The sequence below is a fragment of the Lagopus leucura genome, unplaced genomic scaffold (assembly GCF_019238085.1).
Source record: "Lagopus leucura isolate 7727_CA_CO unplaced genomic scaffold, USGS_WTPT01 Super-Scaffold_100012, whole genome shotgun sequence".
NCBI lineage: Eukaryota > Metazoa > Chordata > Aves > Galliformes > Phasianidae > Lagopus > Lagopus leucura.
In genome coordinates this window covers 18,410,129-18,425,830 of record NW_024962267.1, presented here as the reverse complement: position 1 = coordinate 18,425,830, position 15,702 = coordinate 18,410,129, and the positions used below count along the sequence as shown (strand labels likewise).

Sequence of the window (15,702 nt, the reverse complement as noted above, 5' to 3'; positions counted from 1 at the left end):
TAGAGAATATGCATGGCTAATAAAGATTTTATGTGTGTGAGCACATAATTATAAACTTGATAGATGATACAAACAAACAAATGGAAAAGGCAGCAAAGGAAACAGAATGAGAAACAAGTTACACTCTGAGCAGGGGAAATCAGGAAGCCACACTAGTGTGAATACCATATCTCCTAAACTTAACTCTTTCTCCCCAACATTTTCACCTTCTCTAGGAGCAAATGCCAGCACACATGCCAGAATGATCACAGAATCACAGAACTGTAGGGGTTGGAAGGGACCTCCAGAGATCATGGAGTCCAACCCCCCTGCCAAAGCAGGTTCCCTACAGCAGGTGATGATGCTTGCTAACATCACCCAGCTACTCCTCACAGTGACAAGGGGTTCCCTTCCTTACAGAACTAGGTCCTTCCCTAGCCCTTAGGTTTCATACGACCACAAACTTCATACCTCTGAGAGCTCTACACTGGAGGGCTTCAGCCAGACGGATCGCAAGATCAAGCAGTTCTTCAGCCTAAAACATGAATACTTCCCAGACTCTAAGGAGAAGTGGAGGAAAGAAAATGGATAAACAAATTCCCAGTGTCCTTGCACTCTCTGCCTATCGCACAATAGCCCTTCATCAATCACATGTAGCTACTGCCAAACAGCTACAGAGCAATACAAACTCCACGCCTATTATATCATAAATACTTGATCTTTGCTCTGAGGAAAGAAATACGAAGGCTTCGTGTAAGTGTTTACATCCATCTAACCACATTACAATAGACACATACTGATCATCACATGGGGCTGTTCAAGTTGGTAGGACACAATTTCCACTCAATTCAACAGACCTGCAATTGGGCCCTCTGATGTTCTTCACAGTTAAATGGGTACCTTTACAGAATGCACAGAATAACTGGGAAATATGCTTGGTTGACTGGAGTAAGAAATGGCACAGAACAGAAGTAAACCCAGTGGAATTTCTTTCTGAGCCCCATGGTAACTCAAGGATCCATCACATCACAGCAAGCGCCAAGAAGGTGCCAAGACTGGGTATCACTGGGAACCTTCATCAAGCTTGTTAACCTTACTGAAAAGGAAATGGCACATAAGTATGTGCCTTTTTTAGATTATGCTGCCAAGGCAAAACCGCTGTTCGTGGCAGTTTCACTGAACATAGAGCTGCTATGCTTTGTTCCCTGTAAGAGTGTGCTAGAAAACGAAGTGCAAATGCCTTAAAAGGGTAGGAGCTGCCACCATCTCCATTTCTGACGATGTCAAGGTGGTTTTGAATGCAATGGATCCAACCTGACACTTCTGCACACATCTGTCAGTACTTTGATCCACCAGTGGTATCCACACGCGCTGCACCTCCCTGGTAAGGACTGGATGTGTCCCATCCCTTCAGAGCACTGAGACACATGGCAGGAACCCCAAAGACCATCTTCACCACCACCAATCTCTCAATCTTTTAGGTTTTGAGACAGTTTGCACCCGTGTTCATACAGCAATTGCACCCCCTCCCTCCTCAGATGGGCTCTACTGATGGCATCCTGCTCCGCGCTGATAGAACAGCAGGGGAAGCAGAGCAATGCAAAGTGAAGCCTGTCAAATTGGGCACTTACATCTTAAGAGCAGCTGTAACTTTTAATGACACGAAGGACAATAGCAATTCTGATGGATATGATTTTTGTAGCTATTTGCAGACTGTGAATTTATTGGCAGGAAGCAAGTAAGGGAAGAAAGTGACAAAGAACCCGATGAATAAAATCAGAGGTGGAAATGGTTTCCACATTACAGCTGAGGTGGGAAGTCATAAACCAGGGGAGATGAATAAAGAGAAACTGGGACAGCGTTCATTGAAGATACTCCTGGAGTTGAAATTAGAATCATTTTCATTGTTATTGAAATTGCCTGTGATCTCAGGCAGATTAGCAGGAGATGGCAGGAAAGTTCAGAGCATGCTTACAGCGGAGAAATCTGGCAGATGTCAAACTGCAGAGAACAGTGAGTCCCACCTGAAGGCGAGACAGATTCCAGTACTGCTTCCTCTGCCCTTACTACAAGCAGCACATGAGCCACTGCCTAGATTGTGTTAAAAGTCTGGTAAATGGCTCTGTGCATGTGTGTGTGCTGATACAACAACGTGCAAGGGGCAAAAACTGCAATCATTTTTGTCACTTAAAAAAAACAACCAAACACATCCGTCCAACTTGGCAGAGACAGAGTATCAGCTACACTACAGCAAAGGCAATGGATTTCCCATTGGTGGAAAGTTGCTCAAATAAACAATCTGGTGAGTGATTACAGACGAGTATAACGACAGAAAACACCATCGGGTTGCAAATGATTTTGCAACAGGAAAAAAGTACTAAGTCATTAGATAATTGACTTGCAGCGAAATGCTGGATCCTGCTAACATGGAGAACGGGCAATACAAATGAGATGTGCCATCCAAAACTTGAAAAATGCTTGCACCATGCTGCAGATGGGCTAAAACAAGGAGCTGGATTCCAAGAAGCTGATGCTGAGAGGAGATCCTGTTTTTCTAAGGGAGCCTTCAATACAAGACTGGAATGCAGTGACATTTCTCACTAAGTGCAAAAGACAAGAGGCACAAATACATTGCAGAAAACATTTTCTATAGATGGTCACTCCACCCTGCACTCAACGCAGTCACAGCACAAGGAGGTTGAAGACGACCTGCCTAATTTTCTTTGCCCAGAGATGCTCAAGGCTTTGCTGTGGTTGTTCCTAACTGATGCTCATCTATTCACAGCTACCACAATCTCTCCAGCAGCCTGGTGGCTGGGCTTTGTGCTCATGTCTCTGCTACGTGCCGTACAACCCAATGGCTTCACGAGTCTCCAGGGTCTGGAGAACCTCTCCGTTATCAGCTGATGAGAGAGAAACAACCTTGAGCCAAGCACTGGCCCTTTTTCCATGGCTGCTGCACATCAGCAGTCTCGTGGTTGCTCTTCTCCACTGAGAGCACAACAACATGACTCTGCACTTCTGCTCTCTTTGTTTTGATATACGTCTCATTTTATTCCTGACAATGGTTGCAGACCCCGGGGCAGAGGGAACCAAGGTCTGCACTGCTTTGGAGATGATTTTTATGACTTGATTATGATACTTTTTCAGTTCAGACTTGCACAGGGAACAGGACTTCTTTCAAAAGACTAAGGATATGACAGAAAGGACTGTGGCTCAAACGTGGGATGTACAGCTCCATTTGGACACAGGCAAAATGTCAGTCTGCTCTTCACATTTGTTAAGCTCCTTGTAAGCTGAGAGGGAAACCAGGCCCAGCTGGCAGCTTTTTGCTCTCCATTCCTCCCTATCTGCTCTCACCAATGCCCACAGAGGAGCCACATCAAGGGGAAACTCTCCTGGAGTAAGGAGAAGTGAACCAAAGACCTGTTTGGGAAGCTGATCCTTTCCATGTTAGATTTCCTTACAGCTCAATCTGCTGCTTCCTTCTTCATCCATGCCAGAAGATGGGAGAAGGAGGCAAGATCAGCAGCTTCTTACTGACTGCTTTGCTCTTGCTCACCTCCACAAGCTCAGGATTTTCTCTTGTGCAGGTGCTGCAGGCAAGAGCTCCTTACACATCCCTGTTAACACGCTCTGATGCTTTACTCCCTTTTTCTATTCCCAAGAAAAGAGATGCTGGCTGAAGCCAAGCATACTTCCTAGCAGAGGTCCCGAGCTGAGCTGTTTTTTTCACTTTATGTTGCTGACAGCACAGAGGCTCAAGCCTTGTGTTCACACCACGGACCTACGCCAGTCCTGTGCATGTCTGCTTGGGTTGGCTGGACTTTTGGTTTCCTTTGTTCCAGGCTTTGACAGTGACACAGTTTTAAATGCGTGCTGAGAGCAGGAGCAATTGTATCAAATGCTGACTTGCTGCTGGTTTTGTCTCTCATTCTCCATTATCTGACTCTTTTGATGGTCCAGCCCAACTCGTGACTTTCTGGCAGCTGGCAATGTGGATGAGGCTGCATCAGCAACAAGCTTAGTCCACAGAAGAGGATCTGATGGGACCGAACATCCCAGTGGGATCCACGTGAGTTTTTGTTTTGCAGTGAGTCTGAGCGCTGTCGTTAGCTGACTTGTTTAATTACAGTTTTAAAAACAATAACTAGGATAATTATTTAATTAAGAATTATTTTTAATCAGTGCAGTTCTGCACAAAGCACGTTCCAGCAGCAAAAGCCACACACACACCTGTGCTTCCCCTTGCTCCGGTAGGATATGATTGTCTAAACCTTTTGCCCATCATTTGGGAACATTTCTATGGGAAACACCCTTAGTAATAAGCTGACAACTGGAGGACCTCGTGCTTATCACTCCTACAGAGAGCTCAGGTGACAGAGAGGGACACAACGTGGGCAAGCCAAGGAACAAACGTGTCTTTCATTGGCCTTCCCAAGCACTCTCTTCAAAACTTTAGACCGGATTCTACCCTTTCTCTGGCCATGCAGACAGGTATTGCCAGCTTTCTGGCCATCCCTCTCATCTGGCTGCAGGCAGAAGCAATGGGCTGTTTGCTGGAGCAAATATCTGAAAGCACAGCCACTGCTCTGGCCGCACAAACGTCAGGCACATGTTCATTCCTGTGTCAAACTTCCTGGAAAAACACCAACCTTTGGGTTTGCATGCATAGGCCAAATTCTGCACTGCACTGAGGGATGACGGATGGGGAGCAAAAATACTCCTGGTGATTCTGTATCATGCTGCTTTGGGTCTTGTCCATTTCAAAAGAGGGGAAAATATGCTTGCGGTGCACCCAGTGCCACTGAGCTCTGAGCTTCTGGGGCTGTCACATATCCCTGCCATCTGGGGAAAACAAGGGCCTTTTTATAGCCAAATCTTCAATGCAGCCCATCACCTTTCACCTACTATAAAAATATACTGGTGTGTAACGTAATATATATGCTATAGAACCAGTAGCTAAGTACATGATATAATTTAAAAAATAGCTTTCGCTGCAGATCCATCTCCAACATGCCTATCTATTTTTGTATGTTTTCTTGGTACAAATTATGACAGAAATACAGTAAGTCAGTAATTTCAAATTCCTCTGCATAGACATTGTCACTGTAATTTTGCCAGGAGGGAGATAATAAATCATACTTTTCCATCTGACTGATGTTCTGTTTCCCCTGTCTGATTTCAATGGCTCTATGCTATCTTATGAGCTGGCATTGTTCATGGCTCCTTTTATTACAGCACGGGCACGTTATTGAAATTTCTTTTGTATTATGATTTTCTAGCCATACGTGAAATTGCAGAACACACAAGAGGGGAAAATATGCCCCATTTCTTTGAGTCATAATAGGAAAAGAAAAACAAAACTGCTGCATATATCTCAGAGAGAAAAATGCTAATACTAAAATATGGGCCCCATGCCGGCTTGCGTTAGTAATCGGTGTCTTGCAATTTATGAGCGAAGATCTAGAAAACCACTATTGATTTGGATCACTGCTTACCTACTACCAACAGGTTTTACTAATGCTCCTTCTTGCAGTTATGAGCTCACTGTGACTTGAGCGCTTTCCAAGACGCACCTGGAAAATGAACGCGTGGACGAGAGCAAAAAGCTCCATCAAGAATCTTCCCTTTCTCCCTACTCTGATTTATTTTCGTGGCACTTTCGGAAGCTTCTCAGATAGAAGTTGTTGCATCTCTGCTCTGTCACGCCGTTGTGATTACTGGCTGGGGAATCACTTTGGTCTTCCTGGCCTGCCTTTACCTTACGGCAGAATGCACACACTGTATTTCAGGACTGGGAGTTGCTGGGATGGCAGCTGAATCAACTCTTGATTCTGCTAATGCCTTGTGATGAAAAGGTATTATTTCATTAAGTTCTATTAATATAATTGCATTAATAAAACATTTTTTAAAAGAGCATTAACAAAGGAGAAGGAGGTGCCGCTATTCCAGAGCAGAGCTTTTCATAATGAGCTGAGAATTAGTATACAAGAATGCCATGCTTATAGAGTCCCTCATTCATTTTGGATTCTGATTACAACCCAACGGTCCCTGTGAGAGCTGCAATCCCTACTGTGCAAAGTGCTGCTCAAGAAGACATCAAGTCAGCAAGATACAGGAGCCTGGCTGGAGGATTACGGGTGATTTGCAGACAAAGATACATTGGAAGGAAACACGAGAAAGAAAAATAAGGGAGAACTCCAGGAGTGAAGCCCTGGCTCTTTCCAAGTCAGCAGAGATTTTGTCCTAGAACAAAGCTAAAATTTGCCCTTTCCCTTTTTTCCCTACACAGTGAGATGGCCTGCCCTTGGGCAATGGGCTCTCACCCCTCCACACCTGTGCTTGATGCAAGGCAAAACCATTCAGGGATCACATACGGGCTTTCTGAGCAAGGATGGGCTGGGAGGGGAGCAGTGAAGGGGAAAGATAACAAGGAGGTGCAGCCTGGGAAGGGCCAGCAGCAGAGAGGCAACAGCAGAAGTTAAGCACTGCCAAAGCCAATGGCTGCAAGAAACTGCAGTTTTGTGTTTGACAGAAAGAAGAAGAAGCACTCAATAAATGTCCCTGATCTTCACAGCTGCTTCCAAACCCAAGTTCACAACTGCAGGTTGAAGGGAGCCGTTGTTCTCCAGACAGAAATATTACCAAGCTGGCAAAGCTGGGATGCCCAGAGCTCTTCCTTCCTCACCCAAAGGATAACTCACCTGAAGGCAAATAGAGAAATTCTACTAGCCGTGGCTACAAGACTTCTGCTGGTGGCTTTGAGGACGATACCACGCTACAGTAAGCCGTGTCACCAGCAGCAGGTCCCACCTGCATGGCCCAAAATTAAGAGAACGCTTCAAGATGTCAGCTTGGCAATCTCTTGTGAACTCATCGCCCGCTTCCCGGCAGTGGCACTCAGCCTCATATTCACAGAGATCTACGGATGGTTAGGCTGGATATGAGAGTGTGGGAGACTGGGACGTGATTACTGACTTTGCAAATGGACAAACTAAGAATTTCCCAAAGGACGTGGTTACAAATGCACCTTCACCCAGGCCATAAATTGCATTTATTAATCCGGGTAGGCACACGCTTTTTTGGCAGTAAGTTATGCAGCTGAGCAAAAACTAATCAGCACTTAGGAAAGCTGTTGTCTCACTGACATTTGCACGATTTCTCCATCAGCTGCCAGCGAACATTCATCAAGCTGGCGGGACGCTGTCTCCTTTACTTTACATAAGCTGCTGTCTGGGAAGATTCATTTAACACCCAGCCATGTGCACTCCCAATAGCCAAGGGTGCTCTCAGGTTTGCTATTTGCTTGTTTTTTCTCCTCAGAAGAAAGGGGAGGGCTGGCAACCTCATTGCAAGCAAGTGCAGAGCTCTCGGGACTTGGACCTTAACCTGCAGGATGGAAATCAAAACTGAAGTAGGCTGCAAAGTGACCCCATGAGTGACCACCAGTTTCCTCTGGGAACAACAGACACGGTGCCCGAGACTTGCAGCATCCTTCACACTGACCCCTAGACTGCCATCACCCCATGATTGCTCCGGGAAGGACTGCAGGAGACCTAAGAGAGCAGATTTGAGACCAACAAGGAGAGAAGTGAAAAATGAGGTTGGGAAAGAGATCATCATAAAAGCAACCAGCCCTCCCTTTTACCTGCAGCCTCAGCTGGGGGCATGGATGAGTCCCAGGCAAACAGAGTGGACGGGCAGGCTCCATCCAGGCAGCTGGAGCCCAAAGACCTCAGAGATCTCCTAGGACCCATCGCAGGGCTATGAAGATCCTACGTGGGGTTACTAAACCATCTGCAAGCATGCAGAGAGACTCCTAATGGGTTTAGATTTACAACTGAACTTCAGTTTAGCATTTCATCGGTACGTGTTAATGATTTAGGGGCACAAGCATAAACATTTGGACAGCTGTCTCAGCTGGATGGCTTGTTGTCGTGTTTATATTTTGTGCTTACGATCGCTGTGAGTCAGAAAGATTAGAGGTACAAAATCAGCCCACTAGAAAAAAAACCACAAACAGCCTAATTCTTTAAGAAACGGGTCCTTAGAAGTACTCTTTTACCCTGAGATAGTCACAGCTCCTGTCAGTGGTAAGAAAATAAAAAGATTAAATTGCATTCGGATTTTTCATCCTAAGCCTAAACAGAAACCCAAAAGGAAGATGGGAAAATTCTCCCAAATAGAAACCTCTCACCAATTCTGATTTCCCAGTGAAAACCAATTTCCTTGAGAAAATAATAATCCTAATTCGTGCAGAGATCAAGCAGCTGAAATTTCCACATGATGAGTCAGCCCTGGTGACAGTAATAGAGCAAGTACGAGTGTTTGTATGCAGACACGCATGCTGAAAGACACTTGCAAAAGGTTTTCAAATGAAAGCTCTAATGGGCTGCCCATGGAGTGGTGGAGTCACTGCCCCTGGAGGTGCTCAAGACATGTTTAGATGTCGTACTAAGGGACATTGGAGACATGTGGATGGTTGGACTGGATGATCTTAGAGGGCTTTTCCAACCTTGGTGATTCTATGACACCACTGACTCCACTTCCACTGAAAGCAGTCTGGTTTTGAGCTGGAATGACTGGAGAAAGCCTCTCTTCCTTGACAAAGACAGAGATCAGTGTGTGAGAAATGGACTTCAGAAAGTTTGCAGACCCTATAAATCCAGCAGGATGAGAGAAGAGCAGAGTTCAGAGCCTATAAAAGCTATGGACTGCTCAGGATTTCTTCTAGAGAGTTGGCTGATAAAATCTTGGTTCCGTTGAAGCAAACAGCAAAACAACCCAGTGCTTCAACAAGGTCAGCATTTTCCTTCACAGCAGCAATTTTCTGAATCTTGGAAGCTCTTTGTTCTTTTTCTTTCATATTCCTTTTTCCCCAAAATACCCCTGGAAGCGCACACTGATTTTCCACTGCCTGAATCTCTAAGAGGAGCAAGAGTTACTTTGGGTAAACACATAGATTCCCCTCAAAATCAGCTTCTGCCCTGTTGCACAAAGCATTGGGTTCTCTGTAAAACACAGGTCGAGATCAAGAGCTTGATCATGAATGGAGCCAAAGCTGAAGGATCCCACATTAGTCCTACACTGGATGGTCCAGCACCTACTCTGCCTTTTTCTGAGGATACTGGAGCTTTGCTCCCACATGATACCCTGCACTTGTTGAACACAACAAACAGCCTTCCTCCATAAATTCCACTTCTCTACCTCTTAATCCTTTACCAGGTGGGATTATTTCTTCCCTAAAATCCCTCCAAAACAACTCCTTGCAACTTTTCCAATCATATGCCAGAATGACAGCGTGGTGGGATGCGAGACCACTGGAGAACAATGTTTGTGGGATGAAACAGGGACAGCCTTTGTAGGACAAGAAGAAATTGTGATTTAAGCAGCTCACAAGATCAGCCCCTTCATGCTCCTCTGCAAAGCAGAGAACAAGATGAGCAGAATGGCCCTTGAGGATATGATCCTCGTATATCTGTTTTGCCATGTTGCATGGCCAAGACAATCTAGAGCCTCAAACAAGGCTTCAACAAGTCTTTTCCAATCCACCTGCAGATTCCAGCTGCAGATGGATAGGAAAAGATGAATGTAAACTACGCATGATATAAAAAAGAAACTAAATATTATCTTCACTGAAAATGACAAAAAATAGCTGGGAAAAAGAGAATTGCAATCTATGCTACAAGAACTTCCACAGTACTGAGATTTATATGGAAGCATTTTCATTGTCAGAGAAGAAAACACACTGGCATATAATGAGATTGGGCATACAGCCACAAAGAGTTATGGGCTGCTGTTAATTAAGGAGGTATGAATTTTAATGCCATGTGACCAGAGAGAACAAACTTGTGTATACCTGTTGCCTTTGCAGACCCCATTTTTCATTGTGACATGCTGTTTTCCTCAGTAGAATTGAAAACATGTAATCAAACTTCTAAGAATAAGAGACGCAGGTTGTGTAAAGGGTAATGGCTTTTGAAACCTGGTCTTATTTTCACAACCCATTCCTGAAGGGTTTCTTCACAACTTTCCTAACAGGAACTCTACTGTTGGAACTGAGCCCCCTGCTTCTCAGTACTTCGGATGGTCATCTTACTGTAAATTAATATTTTGCCCTTCTGAACAGCTTTACCACAGTTGCAATGAGAACATTCTACACAGCCTGCAACCTACCTGTATTCTCATACAGTTATGAGCAAGAACTCTCAGTACCATGTCATCATATTCTGTTATCCAATTTGGAAAAGGGATTATTAAAAAGCACCCAGCATTGATTTACCTCTACTTTTACAGACTCCCCTGGTAGGCCAGTTCATGCTGTGAGCAACCAGGGAAGTTGTCCAGCATCACAGCTTCAGAGGATCAGCATTTTGCTTGGGGACTTCTGGCTGATCTGAGTGCATGTGAGGGGGAAGGTGGCACCTTTTGCATTAGCCTGACCTCCATCACAGCTGGAAACATCTTTGCTATCAGCAGCAAGCAAATATTGACCACCTTTCAGAGTCCCCAGCAAGCCTTCTATCACACTAATATAAAAACTTGGGGAAAAAAAAAAAGTGCTCCGTACCTTAAATTCCTCCAATATTTTGTAATTTTTTCCATGATATTCACAAAAGTTTTTCACTTCCTTGCATTCTGGACAGCATCCATTGTGTTCCACTTTTGTACACTTTGGGTGGATTTTAGGGCATTCGGGTTGATCGCAAACAGGTCCATCCTCAGTACAAACGCAGGGACAGTTGGAATGCCCCGGGAAAAAGCGTTCTCCCAGTTTGTACACAAAGCCACTGTCATCCACACAACCCTTCCCTCGGTAGTCATCAAAGATCAGATTGTCATTGCTGGAGGTCTGGTCCCCTTCATCGGCGGGGTAGTCTTCGTGGTTGATGGCAGCCGGCGTGACCAAGCCAGGGATTACAAACAGCAGTATCCAGGCTTCATGGATGTGAAGAGCCATCCCCCTCCTCAGCTTCTCCATGGGATCTCAGGGCCGGATAGAAACAGCTGCTTCCATAAGGAGACCAGTGTCGTGGTCTGAAAGCAAACATTTTTAAGTGAGAATTCAAAGTATTAAGGAACATCAACTAATAAGGGCTGTACTTTCAACCAGCATGAAAGAATAAATCAGTGCTTTCAAACTGTGCAGATAGCTATCACTGCTTCATTTGGAATAAGCCTCTCCTGAGTTATGTGTAATGAGAATAAAGCACATGAAATACATAAATTAGACACACTTCTGTAAGTGTATGCCCACAAAACATCTCTATACAAACGATGGCTCAGAGAATCACCTCATTTTTATTTCTCTCGTGTGCAGAGTTTCCTGCTGCACCAGAAGTTACAGCAGCTGCCTGGAGTCGCATGGGCACGGACAGCCCGGAGGGATTTGAACCCCAGTTACTTAAGCGTGGCCTTAACCTCCTGCTGTGGCCATCGTCCTTCTGTGTGGCACACAGCCCTGTTCATCAGAGGGGGGCTGAAGAACAAGGGAAGCACACTCTGCAGGCAGATCTGCATCCAGCATAGAAGATGGAGCTGGACTGTACGCGGTGCATGAGAGGTGGAGCAGCAGAGTTTCACATGCAGCATTTAGAAGGAAGAGGAGCTGCCTGGTCTGCCAGCAGCAGGTCTGTATGATCCTGACTGAACACACGACGCGATTCTCCTCCAGTATTCAGCATTCCGGTGCTTCCCTGGGAGAAATGCTGAGAGCAGGATGCTAAATGCCTGCATGGTGTGCAGAGCTGCTGAATCGTGGCTGGAACCTCACTAAAACTTCGGGAGCGCCGCAGCACTGCCCAACCTGGCCGTGCTCAGCTCCACAGAGGGACAAAGAAGCTCTGCCTGGCCTCAGGGCTGAGCTCGGAGAGAGGCTCCGTGCATCCCTGGGTGTGCGATTGGTTGCCTGCCGTGCCACATCACCGCCCAGCCCGCGAGCAGCAGCTGTGCCGTGGCTTCTGGCCCCTCCACGGAGGACCAGGCAAAGTGCTGCAGCAAACTTTTCAGCGAGATAAGATGTTAGCTTTGCATTGAGGAGAGGAAGCACTCACCAAGCACGGCTTGTCTGCGGGCAGGCAGACGCACAGCGCACAACGCGCATCGCCTACACAGCCAAACATGCCCCCCTCCACCCCCAGGGGGTATTCCTTCAGCACTGGGATTTTAGACGACCTGCAGATGTTGAGCAATTCATTCTCCTTAGCTGAAGGAAAGCAGCAGTGGCAGCAAGCTTTACTCCTGGAAAAGCAGTTGAGGGATCCTGTTGACAAAGCAGTTTTTCCAAAGCCACAACAGAGGGAGACACCGGATATTACACAAGCTTTATCAAATTCAAAAGATATCTTCTTAATTGAAGTGCTAGCTGCATTCCTAGCACAAGGACCGGGCATCCTCTTACACCTGCCAGCAGCACCTATTGTAACATGCTGTTTGGGATTCGGGAGGTTCATGCTGCTCTAGCTGGCTTCAAAGTGGATGCCCACCTAAATGCTACAGGTAGGTTGCAATACTGCAGATTGGTGGATATTTAGGAAAGAAACAAACAAACACAACACAGCAGGAGAAAATGAAGTAATTCACGTCTGGGGAAACATGGAACAATGGAGAGAAGGTGTTGAAGTTGGAGGAGGGAGCTCTCCAAATTAAAAACCAAAAGTTCTCTGAAGCTCATAAATAAGAGCACAGTGTTTCCTACAGCTCGTGGCCATCCGAGCTGTCCCACAGCAACTGCCAGGCGGAGATCAGACAGACTGCAAGCAGCTCGCATCGACAGACTGCAACAAGTAAACAAGCGCCGCTCTGCTCGCAATTAGTTTACAGCCCAACTTTCTCATCATTTCTCATCGGGAGAGGGGCCAGGACCATTGCTAAGTGCCTGATTAAAATGCTTCCATCCACCGTCCCTCGCCCCTAGTGAATAATTCACACTTACCTAATCAGGCTCGGTCTGAAAGCTGCGAGGGGTCACAGGCCAACATGGACTAAAAGGTTAGACAAAAATTAGTGAAAGCAGTTCTTCCTAATCACATTTTCAGCGTTGACTCAAGGACAATCCCTTCTCCTCCACCTCCCATCGCAAAACGCAGGAAAGCAGCAGCCCAGCAACCACGGCATGAGAATTAAGCTTTCACCCGGCGCCGAGGATTCAGAGCGAGCAGCGGCGCGGCGCTCCGGAGGCAGGGATGCCGTGGAGAAACCCCGATGCCAGCAGCGCAGTCATCGCGGAGAACTTGGGCTGGATTTCCTCAGGTCTCAAGTGGAGGGTAGGGAGACGGAGCGGGGGGGGGGGGGAGGGAGGGAAGAAGGAAAAAAACACAACAACAGAGAGATCCCCTCCCTATGCCCAGCGGATATCTTGCAGTGCAGGATTTGCCACAGCCGGGGAAGGAGGGGGGAGAAGCGGGGCGCGGGGGCTGGCGAGGCGGCGGGCAGGCAGAGGGAGGGCGGAGGAGCCCAGCGCCCGGCGGGCACCGCTCCCCTGCGGGGACTCCCCAGCCCTGGGGATGGGCATGGCTGCCCCACCCCCTATTAGTGATAATAATAGTAATTAATTATTCAAAAAAAAAAAAAGAAAAAAAAGAAAAAAAAAAGGAAAAAAAATTTTTTTTTTTTGAGGGCAGGTGGGAAATAAAAAGAAAATAAAAAATAAAATAAAAAGAGGGAATGGGGAAAAAAAAATGTATAAGAGGAATCCAGCTGCGGGGAGAGGCACGCAGCCCTGCGGTGATCCCACTGCTGTCAGTGCTGCGCTCCCCAACTCGGCCTCCTTCCTGCCCCGGCGGCGGCCCGAGCGGTTGCTGCATCCAAAATCCCACCTTGCTGCATTATTAAAACTTCCCGTCTTCCCGCAGGCTGGAACTGGGGAGCCGTGCGCTGGTGGCTCCGCTGCGATACGCTCACAATCGATCTCCCTGCAATTCGGCTGCTCTGTCATTAGGCGTCATTGTAAAGCTATTTCTGCCCGAGCGACCGAATGAGGGATGCTGGATGCTGGGGAAAACAGCGTAAAGAAAGCTAAACCGGGGCTTTTATTGGGTTAAAACGCAGGGTAACACTCCTCTCGAGCAACTATGCCTCCTGCAAACATTAACTATGGAAACGCTTCGCTAAGCCCTCTCTGCTACGCTGTTCTTCCCACAAAACACCTGGAGGCTCATCCTTAGACCCAGACACAGACAGTGCCGTCGGCAGCCCCCGAGAGCAGCAGTTCCACTGGGCGATGGAAGGCCACGCTCTGCACTTCTGTCTCACCCTGGCCCCGCAGGCTATGGAGCTGGCCCAGCTCCGGCTGCACAATCTTCACAGCCCCATCGCTGCTCGCCACGGCCACGATGCGACCTGGAATGGAAACACAGAGCAAAGTTAGCAGGCTTGGCAAGGGCAGAGGTGCTAGGAGTTTGGAGCTGGCGGTGTAAAGATGAACCACGTCTTGCGTGCTCCCGTTTGCTGAGATAAATGATGGGAAAGTTGACTAGATCAATGATAATGAGATTGGATTCAGAGTGATTAAGTGAATCTGGAGACCTGGGTATGCTACTCATTAAGGGCACAGCTATTCCACTTGGGTGCAATTATTAAGGGCCAGATTCTGACATGCAGGCTGAGCAGCAGAGAAGCAGATGCTCCGCTGATAGCTGGAGGTATCAGAATCACGCCGTTACGCTGCTCTTCTTGGACAGCGCTGCCCTAATGGAAAGGGCAGTTCTCAGCCAAATTGCAGGGAGGTCAGGCATCCAGCTGAATCGAATGCCCTTCTCCCTCTGAGACTTATGGAAAAGCGTTACAACAGAACTAAAGCAAACTAAGTCAAAAAGGTTCTAAAGAGTCTGCACTTTCCACGTACTTACTGACAAACCAGACAGACCCAGGTTTCATCACTCCCAATGATGCATAAAGTCAGCTGTCCTCCTACTTTAATACCAGCACGGGTACCGGGTGGAAAGCAACGTGTTCAGCACATTTATTTACCCTGCTGCCAGATACAGGCTCCCTCCTTTTGGAAACTAACTGTAATAGTCATCAGTCACCCATCAGAAGTTAGTTGGGAAGAATCTGTCCTCCTAGCATGAATCCCACGCAAGCCATGGTGTTGGCTGTGACCACACAACGTGTTGTTCATCCAGGAAACACATCGTCCTGCCACTCAACCTAACTCACAACAGTGATCGTCACACTGGCTCACTTGACAACCTGGGAAGCAAACCAATGCCACTTCTCCATCTCTCAAAGGAAACACAAGTCTAAAGGCTGCTCTCAAATGCATCAAGAATACTTAAGCACACGTTACGCTTAGTGTAGTCATGGATGCCTGTGCAGGAAAGGCAAATGGAAGGTGGAGCTAACCATGATAAATACGCCCTATTTGCAAACCTTTACAACTACCCAGTTTCCTCATCTAGAACAAAGCCTGACACAGCAAAGATCTGTAGGATGGATTAGAGTGTCCAAAGCAGCAGATGTGAATATTTATTACAAACGCTCTTCCAGGAAGTCTTTGCTGACAGAAGCACTGCATATGGATTTCACTTGCAGCCAGGCTCTCCAGGCAGTAACTGGGATGACTCCTCCAGAAGCCAAATAAATGCCATTTTGCCTGGAGCCCCGACACCGCAACAGCTGGGCAGGGGGTTAATGTCACTTTCAGCCTCCTCAAAGCCATAATGAAGTGCTTGTTAAAAACAGAGGAGGACAGGAGGGAGACAAAAACAAAGGAAGGCT

General features: G+C 46.8%; 2 protein-coding genes across 4 annotated transcripts in view; both read right to left on the bottom strand.

Moving 5' to 3' along the window:
* VWC2L (von Willebrand factor C domain containing 2 like) overlaps positions 1-13,245 on the bottom strand; it is a 36,779-nt gene extending 23,534 nt beyond the window's left edge. The window contains exons 1-2 of one of the 3 annotated variants that reach the window (XM_042874755.1): positions 12,917-13,245; positions 10,553-11,019 (exon numbers count right to left, since the gene is read on the bottom strand). In XM_042874755.1, the coding sequence (XP_042730689.1) occupies positions 10,553-10,963 (411 nt within the window). In that variant the 5' untranslated portion in view covers positions 10,964-11,019; positions 12,917-13,245. Of the gene's footprint in view, positions 1-10,552; positions 11,020-11,276; positions 11,332-12,035; positions 12,066-12,916 lie in introns of those variants that run through there. The other 2 variants (XM_042874757.1, XM_042874758.1) reach the window with 2 other exon arrangements.
* Positions 13,246-13,992: 747 nt separating this feature from the next.
* Positions 13,993-15,702, bottom strand: part of SPAG16 (sperm associated antigen 16) — a 349,253-nt gene continuing 347,543 nt past the window's right edge. Inside the window, exon 16 of the mRNA XM_042874723.1 lies at positions 13,993-14,322. Coding sequence (XP_042730657.1) covers positions 14,144-14,322 — 179 coding nt within the window. The 3' untranslated portion in view covers positions 13,993-14,143. The remainder of the gene's footprint in view (positions 14,323-15,702) is intronic.